General features: G+C 37.7%; 3 protein-coding genes across 4 annotated transcripts in view; 1 reads left to right on the forward strand and 2 right to left on the reverse strand.

Annotated features, from left to right (window-relative positions):
* gnai3 (guanine nucleotide binding protein (G protein), alpha inhibiting activity polypeptide 3) overlaps window positions 1-6,342 on the reverse strand; it is an 18,718-nt gene extending 12,376 nt beyond the window's left edge. The window contains exon 1 of the mRNA XM_024292565.2: window positions 6,053-6,342. Coding sequence (XP_024148333.1) covers window positions 6,053-6,170 — 118 coding nt within the window. The 5' untranslated portion in view covers window positions 6,171-6,342. The remainder of the gene's footprint in view (window positions 1-6,052) is intronic.
* amigo1 (adhesion molecule with Ig-like domain 1) overlaps window positions 6,269-15,266 on the forward strand; it is a 35,810-nt gene continuing 26,812 nt past the window's right edge. The window contains exons 1-2 of one of the 2 annotated variants that reach the window (XM_024292558.1): window positions 6,269-6,391; window positions 8,961-9,069. The gene's annotated coding sequence lies outside the window, so the exon portion shown is untranslated. Of the gene's footprint in view, window positions 6,392-6,676; window positions 6,752-8,960; window positions 9,070-15,266 lie in introns of those variants that run through there. The other variant, XM_024292561.2, reaches the window with a different exon arrangement.
* gpr61 (G protein-coupled receptor 61) overlaps window positions 8,526-15,266 on the reverse strand; it is a 7,898-nt gene continuing 1,157 nt past the window's right edge. The window contains exon 2 of the mRNA XM_024292564.2: window positions 8,526-13,392. Within this exon, the coding sequence (XP_024148332.1) occupies window positions 11,796-13,205 (1,410 nt within the window). The 5' untranslated portion in view covers window positions 13,206-13,392 and the 3' untranslated portion in view covers window positions 8,526-11,795. The remainder of the gene's footprint in view (window positions 13,393-15,266) is intronic.

The following is a 15,266-nucleotide window of genomic DNA, read 5'->3' on the forward strand; positions in this document are numbered from 1 at the left end:
GCAAATACTGTCCACATCTGGCAGCTTAAAGACCCACTGTAGTAAAAATTATGTTTTTTTTGTGTTTTTAACTTGTTCTTGTAGCATTTTTCTCATGATGAAGGACAGATATAAAATATTTTAGGGTTAAAACTGCGTTTCTGAGTATTTTTTTATTTAAATTGCATTGGATTAGGAGCAGCTGAAAACCCGTGGCTTAAAAAAAAGCTCAGGTTTGTGACGTAGTGACTGCCATGGGTGGTTCAAACTCTCCCTTCTTTGCTAGAATTCTGATGCATCTACTTGCAGACAAATACTGTATATTATGTGTACTAAATGTATTTAATTTTCAGATGACTCCCACCTCTAAATCCTTTTGACTGTGCATTATGTTTGCAGTCGAAATGTGTTGTAAATCTAACGGACCTTAAGTATCACAGGGTTTACTTTTAGTTGTCGACTTAACGGTGCTCATTTGATTAAACTAAAGCTTAAGTTCTTTATTTTGAAAGATTTGTTTCACTCAAATCCTGCCGCTCATCTGGGATCAAGCAGATGTCAAAACTGCACAAGTTATTGATCTATTCACTAGATAATGGCCGAGTTAGATCAGTTTGAGCTGGGCTCATCAATAGATGTTTCAGTTAGTTTTGGTTTTAAGTTCTTATTTAATGCTGGAATGTGATTCTTTTACTTTTCCATGTTGTGCAACACTTTGTTCAGCTAAAGCTGTCTAAAAATTCACCACATAAACTGATTGATTGATTAATTTATTGACACAAAAGACCACAAACTTTGAAACTTTTTTCTTTTAAAGAAAGCAGCCTATTAAAAACCAAGTTATAACTGCAACACAACTCTCCTATTTGTCATACAGGATGTTAAGATGGTTTGTGTGGGAAATTTTGTAAAGTGGGAAACTTGCTGGATTGCATTAGTCGTTATTAGTCATTTACAATTTTAGGAAACACATAATGATGAGCTTTTTTTTCAGAGTTCAAGCACATTTAACCAGCACTGACAGCTTTGTCAAAATAAAAGCTTAAAGGAAAAAATCTGTAGTTGCTCCTCTTAAATCCTTTACTACAGTTTTTTATTACATTTAAATGAAAAGTTTGGATTTTAACCTTTTGTTGGCATTGATTGTCTTTAACCTTCTTCCCTTGTAAAACGTGCTCACGTTCACCACATTTGACAGGAAGTATGCATATGTTGTATCAGTCCTTAATGTGCTGGTTTGTTTATACAATAAACATTAGACGAAAACTCAGACAAGTGCTGGGAAAGTATTTCTATACATTCCTGGGTTGAGTTTACAGTGACTGTAAAGCTGCAGTGCATTATTTGGGTTAATTCAACCAATGCAATCATCAGAAAATACATAGATTCCATGTCAGGAAAAACTTGATAGAAACATTACAGAATTAGGAAACATTGGATTAACATTGCTTGCCATGATAAAGGTGGCTAAACCCATTCCTACTAACGGCCTTTTGCAGCTGAATTTATCAAGTAGGATTAGAGTCGAGTATCCTGTTTGGATGGCCGACCAGCAAGAATTAAATGTGTGAATTCTTTGGTTAAGCTGACAGCAGCAAAAGAGATTTAAGCATCAGACAGACAGAGAGGACAGGACAAATTGTGTCGATCCCTCTCCTCAGTTCTGTCAGCCAGCAGTTCTCCCATTCATGCCATTTCTTGGCTGATAATCAACACTGGAAAGCTGCCAGTTCACCAACCAGCTCTGCATTCACAGGCCCCAAACCCACAAAGAAGTCAGACTCCAAACCAAGATTCATTTAACAAGAATCTCAAATGCTGGAATGACTATTTGTAATCAAACATTAGACCATTTTGGATGGGTAAGCCAGCCCTAAAGCGATGTGGTTTAAAATACAGCCAAACTCCTTTTTGTTTTTCCCCATAACTCTCCAGAACAGACAAGGAGGAGCTGCCTGGAAAAACCTCTGTGGTCAGTCTTGGAAAAATGCTTCTATTAAAAAAACTATTTCTAACGTTGCGTTTTCTTACGTAAAGTTCATTAGTTAGTTAGTGGGCTGTAGGATCCACAATCCAAATGTGACCTCATAGGAAAGTGACATGACCTGAAATTCTCTCTGTCACACAGTAAATTAGCCAAAACAACAGAAAATATGAGACACAACAAAACCCTTTCTCTTTTGGACTGCAGATCAAAGACAATGCCCTTTTTATTGCAAAAATGAACTGCAAAAATGTGTTTTGAATTTCTCTTTTAAGCATCAAGACACCAAAAGTATGCCAAACTTTTCGGTCTTTATCTACACTAGTAAACAGTGTAATGTAGATCCTTTTGGTGGTGACTATAATTAGATTTCTATGAAAAAGTAACTGAATCCTTTCAGGGAAAATATGCCTGAAATGCTGCAATCGCTCCTTGTATTCAAACATAAGACCAATGAGTGTTTATGAGTGTTTACGAACGCAGATAAAGACTTAAATATTGACATAGTTTGGTGTTTTGCTTTCTTGGGTGTAGGGGGGAAACCTGGGTTAGCTTCCCAGGGGGTGCAATGAGGTTCATCCAGTGTGGGTCCTTAAGCAAGACCCTTCACGCTACTGCCTAACTATGCAGCCACGAGGGGACGGAAGTCTGGGTCTCCCTAAGCGGGTCAGGGTAAAATTCTGCTAAAATCAGTGGTGCAAATCAGTAAAAGCTGCTGACGGAATATGCCGAAAGGTGAATGAACGAACACATCCTGTTTTACATTTCTAATAAAAGGATGCTTCTCTCAGCAAAAAAAGAGACATTTTGGTAGTTCTTGTTTTTAAAACGTTTGTGTGGTGAAGCTTCTCTTAAAGCCACGGTCCAAAACCCTGCACTGGTTTTATTGGCCAATACTTGACACTTTGGACTCGTCTCCCTTTATGAAGGACATCCTTTCAAATAGAGAAACCTGCTGATTCAACTCTTCTGTGTTCAAAATTGGCAGAATATTCAGTTCCTTTAGCAGACCGTGAATGACTGGCTCTCATTCCCTCGCTCACAAGAGTGACAGCATGAATCAGTATATATATTGTTGCATTATCGGATAATTGCAAGTGTGCTTGTACAGTGTTCAGAGGAGCCTATAGGCAGTGAATTTTAATGAGCAATGAATACATTTACAAAATAAGTTTGATCTGAAATGTTCTTGTTAGGTTGAGGTTCAATATCTGCTGCTATGTCCACCTTATACTGTCCAGATTTACAGCAGCATTGAGGTCTATCTGTGCTGTCATGTAGGCAGAGGCAGGGTGCACTCTGCACAGTTCATCACACGGCCATATGCTACAAACACACTTAATACATGTGGAATGTCGAAAGGAACAGCAAAAATATGCATCATCCTCATAAAATACCACCATAAAAACCACCAAATTCCTAACATTGGTGTGGATTAGGATCATATCAGTTTTCTGAAGATTTACCAATTTCAAATTGACAGAAAACAATATTTACTGAATGAAAAATATGTTTAACAATACATATTCAAAACCTTGAATTACAAAACAAAGATGTGGCTTGTGAAGTAATTTAAATTTAAGCGAGGGCAGCGGTTTTATTTAACAAAGTGCTTTTTTAAGCGACAGAATAATCACTTAAAACGGTGCCCTTCAGATCATTCAACAATAACAATGATGGCTTCAAAGAGATTATGCTGAACCCAGTAGGACAGATGCCATGGAAGAAAAATGTTGTCATTCTGTGAATATATTTCCCTTTATTTTAGTGCAATAACTGTTTACATCAGTCCATTCTTTTCTCCTTTTATATCTCAGACATTTTTAAGAATTAAGCATGGGTCCTGCAAACAGATCGCTCATTTGTCTAGAGATAAAGTTGTAAATATGATCATATACCCTATAGGCAATTAGAAAAACTACGCAAGATGCATTTTTATGGAAACATTAGCTTCAATGAGTGCTATATTGGCACTTTCTAATGTTGTTATCTCTTGCTGCCAATCTACGGGTGACTATAGCAGCTCCGCCACGACCATTTTGTTCCACTTCTCAATGGATCTACAACCTACAACCCAAGAGGTACAGTTTGGTACCTTTTCATGGGTCCAATTTACAAGGGAAGTTCTCAAAATACCGAACTGTACCACATCAGACCACTCTGTAGAAACGAGGCTTAAGACAAGAAAAAGCACAAAAACATGATAAACCAAATATTACATGTGACAAAAGGATTGCACTACTGTCTACCACATAAACAGACCCCAGCATGGGTAGAAAGCCTGCAATAACCCTCTATGCTGGATTACACATAGATTTACCATCAACACGCAGTTTGTTTTTAATCAGTCTTTTTTCTGGTTAAGCTCCCTGTCCACCTTGCTGTTCTTCAGTAATAAATACTAAGTACAAAAAGCTGAAATTCTCTTAAAAACGTAAATGATAAAATAATCTTGTCATTACTTTCTCAGCAAAGTAAGGCCCAAAATCTATATTAAATGTGGTTAATTTGACACTTGTATTTTGTTCTTCATGTTAGTTTGACATCAATATTTGTACCAAAAATATACAATCTGATACATTTTCAATGCCAACACTGAGTGGAGGATTGGTTTGCAAATCAATTTATTTATTTATTTTAATGACTTTAAAACCAGTGAGTTGCTCGAGCACCAATCAAACTATTTATCACACTGTTATTGTAGTTTGAATTTCACAAACAATGAACACGACTTTGTATTTACTTGTCTAGTGAAGGCTTTAGACCAAGTTTTTTTCAATACGGATGTGAACTATCAAACAGCTGTTGACAGATAATCTTTTCAAAATGGTAAAGAGGACATTGTAAAATCATTTAGCAAAGAAAGAAAGAAAAGCAGACTTTTCCAACTAGACAGTAATAAATAGAAAGTCAGAGCATCATTTAGAACGACTTATGCCACTGCTACTACTGCCTTGTTTCAAGTCAAAACAAGAAACATGTGTTTTTGATTTTCCAAAGCTATGACAGAGCACACACACAAATGAGCTCAAATGCAGCTGAGAGGCTTCCTTTTAATGTATCTGTCCTTTGGTCGTTCTCACAGATAACCCAGAGCAGTGTGACCTGCATTAGCATCCCTTTGACAAGGAGTGTACAGTGATGGCACTCGGAGATCTTTTCTTTTAGATTTTTAATTTATTCATCCAGGAAAAATAAACTAAGAAAGAGTGATCCCAGTGGTCTTTTGATTATGATTATGTTGTTTTCTAGGACATAGTTTGTGCAAAGTGGTAGCAGTTCATTAGAAATTCACCTCTGAAGCCTGCTCTCACTTCCCATAATCCCTTTGTTTACACTTTCTATATTACAGTCCCTACACCAGGTGTGTCAAACTCATTTGCACAGGGGGGCAAAATCCATAACACACCTTAGGTCGTGGGCCGAACAGGATAACATTAACTGAACACACTAAAACAATTTTTTTAAAACTTTAAAAACTTAACTTTTTACATAAAAATTTGAGGCAGGAATTTAAAGCCTTAAATAACTTTCAATATTTTATTCTCCATAAAAATATAGCTGGTGATGAAAACAAAGATTTACATGGATCTAGTGGTCTACAAATGGATAAATGGAGCAGGGTAAGGATATTTTATTGCCTGCTCCTGATTCACAATTATTTGAACCAAAAATTACTTTAAAAAGCCATTCTAAGTTTAATTTTGTATGCATGCCCTCCATCATTAGAAAAATGCTCCAACAACATGTTAAAAAATGACCAAAAAAACTCATTTTGAGAAGAAAAAAAGGTGTTGATGTCATTATCAATTATCCTTGTGTGCACGTGCTCCCCTCTTTAGATCAGGAAAACATCCACACTGCCAATAACTTGGTATTGGCTTTGCATCAACTTCTGGTTTATTTGTGATCATTCTGTCAGAGGATGAGTCCCAGCTGGACCAACAGAGTAAAGAGGGGGAGGAGAGTTGGACTCTCCCAAACTAAAAAAAAAAGTGTCCTGCTGTGGAAGAGTGACAAAATCAACAATACCACATACTCTATAGCAAATTCTATACATTTTAGAGAGTCAATAGATTTCGTTCATACCCAGTAGAAGCAGTTTCACCTCTCTGGAGGATTTCTCTCTGTCTTCTCGCAGGTTTTTGTCAATCATTTTACTCCTTTCCACCGCAGCTTTGTCCTCGGCGCTGATTGTGCAGCCCATTTCTCTCTTTCCGAGCAACTTTCTTGACTGTCGGGTTGAAGTTTCAGCAGCTCATCAGTTAAAATAGTCCAGTAGCTTTGGGCTCTGGGTCCGTTAGAGCCGAAGTTTCCCAGCCGGCGGCGCGCAAAGACGGAAAGGCGTTGTCACTGGAAGGTCTGTCCAACTAAAACCCACAGTCTGATGCTACTACAGCTTCAGCCCATTCACCTCACTCTGTCCAGGTAACTCTGTTTAGATTTATTTTTTAAAGGATAGTAAAGCCAAGCAAAGAATAAATGTTCTATTTTTTCTAAAAAAAATGTCCCAGTTTAGCGGATATTATTAAAAATGAAAACAAAAATTCTAACACCAAATAGCGCAATATTTGGACTATTCTCGCGTTTACAATAAAAAAAATTCTACATTTCCCCCCTTTTATACCGCTGCGCCCCCTTCCAGCTGATCCCAGCTGCAAATCAAGAAAGCAGTGCTGTAGAAGGATAATTGACTTCTTCTAAAGGCATGATGGGAAATGGAGTTGAACACTAGGAAGTTTCTCCCTGTAAGCTAAATTTGTACCCCCGTCGTCAATATATTATTCTGTAAGTAATAAACTAAGCTTATTGACGTAAAAGTATGTTAACAAAAACTTAAAATAGTATTTTTTTTAAATTGTTTTTTTTTCTTAGCGTGAGAAAAAACCCTTTCCATTGTTTTATAGTTCAAGAGCGCCCCCCAATGCTTCATATCTAAATTACGGCTGTAGATTTGAATATCAAAATAAATCCATAGTTGTTCATGTCTGATAGAAATTCATGCTCTTCCAGTCAACAGGTGACAGTCACTTTCAATAGAGATTCTATGATTTATTTTATTTATAAAGCACTTTTAAATTAGCATTGGTATGCTAATGACAGCTAGCCAAGTAAACAACATCAGTTATGCTAACATTTAGCATTTTAGGAGAAAACATTTTTCACATTGCTGGGCTACTTTATATTAGTTTACTATAACATATGTAGTGCTAGAAATTATTCCAGTGTTGATATGTATTTTAATTGTTGTATATAAAATGGTTTATCTTTAGTTTAGCCTAACTATTTAATACTGGTACAGAACGCTGTTATTGTGGAAAACAATGCCAATAGCTTCGAATATTGTTTCTGTGTTCATTGTAAAAACAACCCCCTAGAAAAAGGTCAAAAATCCTTAAAAAGTGAGAAGTTTTCTTTAACAAATCTTGTTAATGGGGTTAGAACAATTGTATTACCAAGAATTCTTATTTTAGGAAAAATGTAAGATGTGTTTTCTTAAATTATGATTATTTTACTACTGAAGACCTTTCTTGATAGGATACATTTTCTTGCAAGGCAGAAAATAAGACTCTTTTTCTTTAAACAAAAGTCTTCTTACTTTTTTAACATTCAGTTTTTGCATTGTTGTAGCATTTGAACACTTTCCCTCAAAGCTTGTCCCCTTCTTATGGTACTGATAATAACATAAGTCAAGCTCGTCCAAAGTTTGAGTCATGGGCCAAATGCTGCCCACATTCAAATGTCTATCAGTCCGTGGCTTCCTGTCATGAAGTCAGTAACACATGATAGACAGAACTTGAATTGATCCCACAAAGAGGATTGATTTGTTACCATAGTTTCAGAAACAGAATGATAATAATGAGCAGCAGTATAATAATAATGTAATAATAATAATAATGAGCCCCCAACTGTTTCTAAAAACTGTGTTCAATTTCTTGATATGATTGACCAAAATATTGTTACAAAGTCATTGCAAACATGTGGCAACACTATCTCTGAATTATTTTGTGACACTTTCTAGCTAATTTCCACAATTTTTTTGTTCTTGTTCATATAATTCACATTTAGACGTTTACAGTAAGTTATTATTTAAAACAAAAAAGAATATAAAACATATCATGTGAACTCATATTTAATATTGACATGTACTGTTTTCTAGATACAAAATCATCTGTAATTTTGGTAAAAATGTATTCATATGTAATTTGGATCTACGTGAAGAAATGAAAAGTATCGCATGTGAAAAATGTTAAATAGTTCATTGACATTTTCTGTTATACAGTAATAAGGGTTCAAAGATTGCAGACCGTTTTGTTTGCCCTCACACATTTTCACCTCACCAAATCTGGCCCTCTTAACAAAAGATTTGGACAACCCAGAGATTTAGTATAATTCTGTTGCAGTTACACTGATACATCCTTGTTTAAACTGTTGAACATGAAATATACAGGACACCAACAATATTTGATTCTGTTAATAAGATTCTCATTCATCCAGGTGATGTATTAAAGTTAAGTCATGACATCTGGAAATAATGAAGTCCAGATGCCATAACTTCACTTCAAGACAATATTTGATTCTGTTAACTCCTGATCTGAAGGTTGACTTCCTTGTTTTCCTCATAAATTCATACAAGTTCAAAGATAAAAAGTTGTCTTACTATTTTGTAACTTAAACTATTGACTTATTTGAAAAATTTCAGAATTTTATGGATGTCTTTTCAAACTTTTTTCTTTTTTACCAGACTAAATTCATTTCTGCGCTTTATAAAAATTGGCTTTAGAAATGAAAAAAAAAAAAATATATATATATATGCTTCATTAAGTTTATTTTTTTAACACAGTATATGGTTTGTACACACTGCATTAGCCAAAAGGGATATTTTTATGTCACTTGTATATCAAGGTTCTGAAGTTATGAGAGGGAAGTCACACAAATGTTTGCAGCGTCTGTATTCTTAAATCAATTTACTAATCAAAAACTCTTTTTTCCTTAGTTCTAGTCTTGTGAACTTGTGGGCTCTAGTCAGAAAGCAAACCTCTCACCACTGTCATTGGTGCTGGTTGCCAAGGCAACAACTAATTTCAGAGACTCAGGATTTGAAAGTAAGTGAGAAATTCATGTGATTGAGCTAATCTGTGATCTATTATTCCATGCAGCCTCCATCTTCTTTTTAGTTTTTTTATTAGTCCGATCACATCTGTGTCATCTTATACATGCACAAATGCATATTTTCCTTTTTTTAAGTGTTGTTTATGCTCAAACTGGGGTGACCGATTGAGTGCGCTGTGTACCCGCCAATGCTCCAGAGTGTCATGATGGTGGCATCTGTCTTTGAGGACTTTCTGTGCGCTTCTTATATCCTGTCACAAAGGTCAAACTGTTTGAAGTGTGGCTGCACACTCCAGGAGGCGCCCTGCACTGCTCAACATGAAAGCTCTGAGTCACTGTGTTAGCACAGGAGAGGCTCTGAAAATGTGGATGATGAGAAAACTGAAGATAGTGCATCCATGATATTTAAAAATTAAATTCCTCCCAAAACTGGACATATAAGATGCTTGTTAAAGAAATCATCCAAATATTTTTGTTTGTCACAAAAGTTAACATATTACAGAGAAAAAAAATCAAATGTATTTCCTTTTTTATCTCTTTACTTCTCTACTTTTCAAAAATCTGACACTCCCTGCAACCCCTGCTCAAACACACACATGCATGCGCACACAGACAAACACACAATGACACGGAGGCAGAAAGCAGGAGGAGGCAACTGGAGGGCAAAAGAGAAAAGACACAATTGTTGGGATTGCTCATGTGATCGTTATTGATCTAAGCATATCTGTAAATAAAACAGCAACACTCCACTCCAATTTTTTTTACTATCTTTTTTAATCTTTTAAGCTGATGGAAATTCACAGAAGTCTGCTGATGAAGAAGTAAAGAAACATTGTAACAGTCTTTAAAGGTTAGAAACAAAATAAAACGGTTATCAAAAACAGAAAAAAAAAACAACTATCTTTGCCTTTGGTGATTTTTCAGCAAAACAAAGCTACTGTTAAAATAGAGATGAAAACTGACATCTTCCTTGTGCAACTTCAGACAAGTCTTCAGCGTCTTAATCAACAGAATTTACAGCATTTCATGAGCAGGACAGGTATCTAAAAACACTTGTTTCTAAGTGGAGGCGTAATAAAAAAATGGCAAATTTTATCTAATATAGACAGAAATACTGTAAGTCATGGCAGTGATTTCCCCTTGCTCAGTTTTCATTGTTGCTCCTTTACACTTCAGGCACATATTAGTGGAAAACATCTTGTAAAGTGGTGATATGTCTGCTCTGAATAAAAAAAAAAATCAAAATAAGGTCAAACAGCAAGAAAATTAGGAACATTATGTATTTCCCCGACAAAGGGACTCTTTTCTTTTTTCTTACTTGCAGCAAGCTCTGAACCCCTCCTGTATGCCTTGTGTTGGAGAGTCTTGTGATCAGACCAACCGTCCCGTATGAGGCAGTCCAAAATAGATAAAGGCAGCGTGCATTAAGATGTGACAAAATCTTTGCTACTTTAGAGATTTGGGTTTTGAAACGGTCTTTGGAGCATTTGTCCCTGCTTGTGTGACTTGTGAGGATTCCACCTGAGATCGGGGGGGAAAGCATCTTCCTTCTGTTGCTAATTGAGGCCAAAAGGAAGGCTTTCCATGTGAAAGTACTGTCACACCTGTGTGCTGTGTGTAGCCACAACAAAGCAGGGTTGTTTATTGCACAAACACAAGAGCATTTACACTGCTCCAGTGTTTATCTGTAAATAGTGCACACATCGTGAGGGCTGGTCGTGCGAGTTTGTTCACACCAAGCGCTATTCCAATCATTCCAATGCACCGCAGCTACTGTTTTTCGGCAAAAGGCTTTAAAAAAACACAGTCAAACAAACTAAACAAGCCACAATGTTTGTCTTTGAGTTGAAGGGACTGAAATCACGAGTCTCCCATTTTGGTAAGGAGGTGATAATCACAAGACTAAGAACAGATAAACATGATAATAACATTCTGGAAAATGGTTAAAAATACACTGTCAGGCTGTTTGGTATAAATGCCAGCAACAGTAGATGTGAAATGATCCCGTTCAACAACTGAGAGACATTTGGAATTTAAAAGACTAAATTTATTACCTTAGAGGGAGGAAAGTTTTTGCATCGGTTCTTTGGTGGTTTAAAGAGTCAAAGTGGATGAATAAACACATCATGAAAAAGCATTTCTTTAGCAGAAAAAGAAACTCTTAAAGTAATGATTGTCTTCTCCACTCATTTGAGTGTTCCTTTCTCAACACAAAATCTGCAGTGATAAGCTTTTTTGAATTAGTTTTTAAAATACAAACATCACTGAAATTAATAATAATAGAGGACAGTGCGGCACATCTAATTCAACACAAACATTGTGTTTTATCAATACGTGATGAATGACAAGCTGGTTCAATCGTGGTCTTTCATGTTTGCATTACAAAGGTTTTGAGCCTCTTTAGATTCACTTGAAGTTTTTATGGTTTGTTTGGACTATGACCAGGGGTTTATGTCTGTCTGCTGACATGAAGCGAAACACAACAGCCCGACACATAGCTCAAAAAAATGTACATAATGCAAATGACATGCACAAATGTGTATTTCATGAAAAGCTTCTGAACGTAAATATTCAAAGAAAATACCATGTTTGCCGTTTGCTGGAAAGTTTTCTTTAAAGCAAGTTTCATTAAAGAAAATCCTAAAGAAATACTTTAAAAAATTGGAATAAAACTAAACATTTTTATTAGATATGGCAAAAGAGTCAGTAAATGAGGCATCTACAGAGCTGGTACGGTTTTGCAGCAGTTCTCTGATTCACAAATCTCATTGTTCAGCTGTTGCTGCTGCATGAACTCTGTGGTTTCCTCAAGGATTTGCCCTGGGATATGGAAGTCAGCTGGGATGTTCTGTTCAACAGCTGATTCCTGACAGTCCTCAGTCTCTGGCTCCTCAGGGCTGTCTCTGCTGTTGTAGTTGCAGGGCTCCAGATTGCATCCAGTGCCCTGAAGAAACTGCAAAAAGTTCTCCTCGATTGAGGCCTCACGGCTGGGCAGCTGCTCCCCCTCGCTGGGCCCGGCCCTTTTGAAAAGGCAAGCCAGATGACGGCCCAGCTCCTCACGAATCTGACGGTTCAGACAGCCGTAGAAGATGGGATTGGAGGTGAAACAGAAGTAGCCGATCCATGTGACCACATCCTCCAGCGGTGCCAACGAGGCAGGAGAGGTAGAAACTATAGCGGAGTAGAGATGGAAGGAGAAGTATGGCAGCCAGCAGCAGAAGAATTGACCTCCCACCGCCACCAGAACTACTGCGGCCTTTCCACCGCTGAAGGTCCTTTGAGGGGTTGTGCGAGATCCTGTTCCTCCAAGGCTTGCTGCCATGGTGGAGTGGCTGCTGACGGACTCGGATCGCTGTCGTGGCGTGTCCATCCAGGTGGGGTGGGGACCCTGATGCATGGCTGCTACACGGGCCACCTTGAACATATTGCAGTATACTACCAATATGATCATCATGGGGAACAAAAAATAGATTAATGTAAAGAAGACCATGAAAAGCAGGCGTGTAGTCGTGCTTCCTGTCCAGTGAAGGGAACAATGTCTTTGAGAGGAAATTGGAGCGTCAGGAGTCTCCTGAGTTGAGCTCCCCTGGAGCAGCCACCCTAGCAAAGGCAATACTGACATGACAACAGCTTTTATCCAGATCCCCACCAGGACCATCACCACAACACCTACTGTCATCTTCACCTCATGGCGCATGGGATGGACAATGTAGTAGTAGCGCTCTACATTGATGGCACATATCGTGAGAATGGCAGCGCTCACCAGGCACACACTCAAGCAGAGGTAGCTGCGGCACAACGCCTCGTCTACCAGGATCCAGTCCGACAGCATCCCCAAAGGCATCACCAACAGTGCGGCCAGCAGGTCCACCAGACAGAGATGGAACACCAGAGAAAACTTGCGCAGCTGCGGGGTTTTAGAGATGACTGCCATCACAGCCAGGTTCCCCACCACTGCCAGAATATCCATTATGAGCATAACGCATAGTGCTAAAGACTGGTTCAGGACAGCCCCGCTTTGTGAGCCTGTGATGGGCAAGGTCAGGTTAGAGATATTTGGCTGCAGAGAGGCTGGAAATGTGGACAGAGACGTGTTCCAGGAGGGGCTTGGTGTGACAGGATGCTCCATGAGAGACTAAGAGGACTAAGAGGAAAGAGTTCACTAAACTTCACGGGCCCATCACCCATCCTCCGCTCTTGTAGGGTGTCTGGGAACTTCAGGCTGTGCTTTCTGTCATGGTCGCTGTCACTCACTTAAGGATGATTATACCACAGAGGTCATTCTCAATCCAGGGTACCAATCGGCTGCAAAGATTCTGTGGGAAGACAATAAGAGATATTTAGTGCACTGTTTCATGTGGTGCATTAGATTGTTCTTATGCTTACTCGAATCATCTTTAATCTATTTTTAAAGCGGTCCCCAGTATTCCTTTATTTATGATTATGCCATTTTAAGCCAAAAAAAAAACTGTCATTTTCTAGGACATAGTTTCTACAGAGTGGCAGAAGTTCATTAAAAATTTGCCTCAGAGTTGTGGGCAGAACAAGCCTGCCCCCTCTTCCTATCATCTCTTTGCTTATCCACTCTCTCACTACCCGCACACAACCCCAACTTTTAACATTACTGGTGTAACAAAACTAAGAGCAAAATTAGAGCTTTTCAGCCGCGCAGTTTTGAACCACATGCCAGCTTGGACGAGGAAAACAAAGACGTATATAGATCTAGTCGTCTACAAGTGGATACATCAGAATGGAGTGGAGCTGATGTAAGGTCCTACATCACTTCTACAAGCTGTTTTAAGCAGTACTTTTCATCTGCTCCTGATTCACAACAACTTGAATTAATAAAAACCCAGAAATGCAATTTTTTGCTCAAAATTCTTTATATATGTCATCATCAGAAAAATTCAATATTAAAAAACAAATTTTCATCTAAGTGGGTCTTTAATTAAACTACAAACAGTATTCAGCCGTGACTGTTTAAATAGCCTCACCTCATGCAGTCTGCACCTTGACATTTTTGTTAATATTATTGGATAAAATAAAAAAAAAACATTCACCCTACAGAAACTTTAAAAAGCGACCTCACCAAATAGATCCACTGTGTTTAGATCTCAAAATAATAGAAAGAAAAATTACATTTTGAGTTTTTATTCATTTTAAATGTTAAAGTGGGTGACAGATTTGCACAATTTGAATCTCTAAAAACATTTCTAAAACCCTACAGTCGTGTCAAATGTTGTAAGGCGTGTATTGCTGTGACACTTTGCCTGTCACATTAAAGTCCTCAGGCTCCATGTACTTTCTACTTGCTTACCGCCAGGATCATAATTTACTACATATTTGACATCTGCATCTTCAGATGTGTGTTTTCAGGGCAGCCGGCCCCCCAGGGAGAAGCTAAAAGCACAGGGTGGACCATATGTCCCCATTAAGTGAGTGAGGAAGAACACGTGGGTGCACAAATAAAGTGTAAGTCAGCATAGCAGAGCTTCCGTCTCTTTTAAGTGGGGGAAGGAACAGATCAATGCCTTTTCGCATTGGGACAGTCCTGAAATGGCTTCCTTTTGTATTCCTCATTACAACAAGAAACAGCTTTTTGGAAAATTGAGGTTATTCACTGCTCTTTCACTGTAGAAAAAATGTCCTTAATACAGGCAGCTTTAAATAAATGGTATTTAATGTATGTACATGGTGGTAGATCACCCTCAGTTGTCCGCTAGTTTGACTAGGCAGTGTTTACTGTCATAACTTTAGCTGGGCACAACCACACACACTGTTGAAGCTTAGGATTGAGCACCAAAGCTTTGGTAGATTTCCATATGGTGCATACCTGCATGTGCAATTTTCCATTTGAAAGGTGTGACAGGTTTCATCCCGGTAAAAGTCCCTTATCTATTTCTGTCAACCTACAGGCTCGTCAATCATAGGAGTTAACTTATGGATTTAGAAGGAAAAAAATAGGTCTTTTTGAATTTATGATAATATTATAGTCAAAGAATCACTTTTAAATAAATAAAATGATTAAAAAATGTACAAATTGATTATTTTAAGAGTCAAATTACTGGTACAGTTTAATTTAGACTCCAAAGAGCTTGTTATTCTATTTCATTAAACAAATTTTCCAAATTAAATTGTATTAATTTGTAGACTCTGCCACACAAAAAGCAAAATTAATCAAGAAAAGCTG

The sequence above is a fragment of the Oryzias melastigma genome, linkage group LG7, assembly GCF_002922805.2.
Source record: "Oryzias melastigma strain HK-1 linkage group LG7, ASM292280v2, whole genome shotgun sequence".
Taxonomy (NCBI): domain Eukaryota; kingdom Metazoa; phylum Chordata; class Actinopteri; order Beloniformes; family Adrianichthyidae; genus Oryzias; species Oryzias melastigma.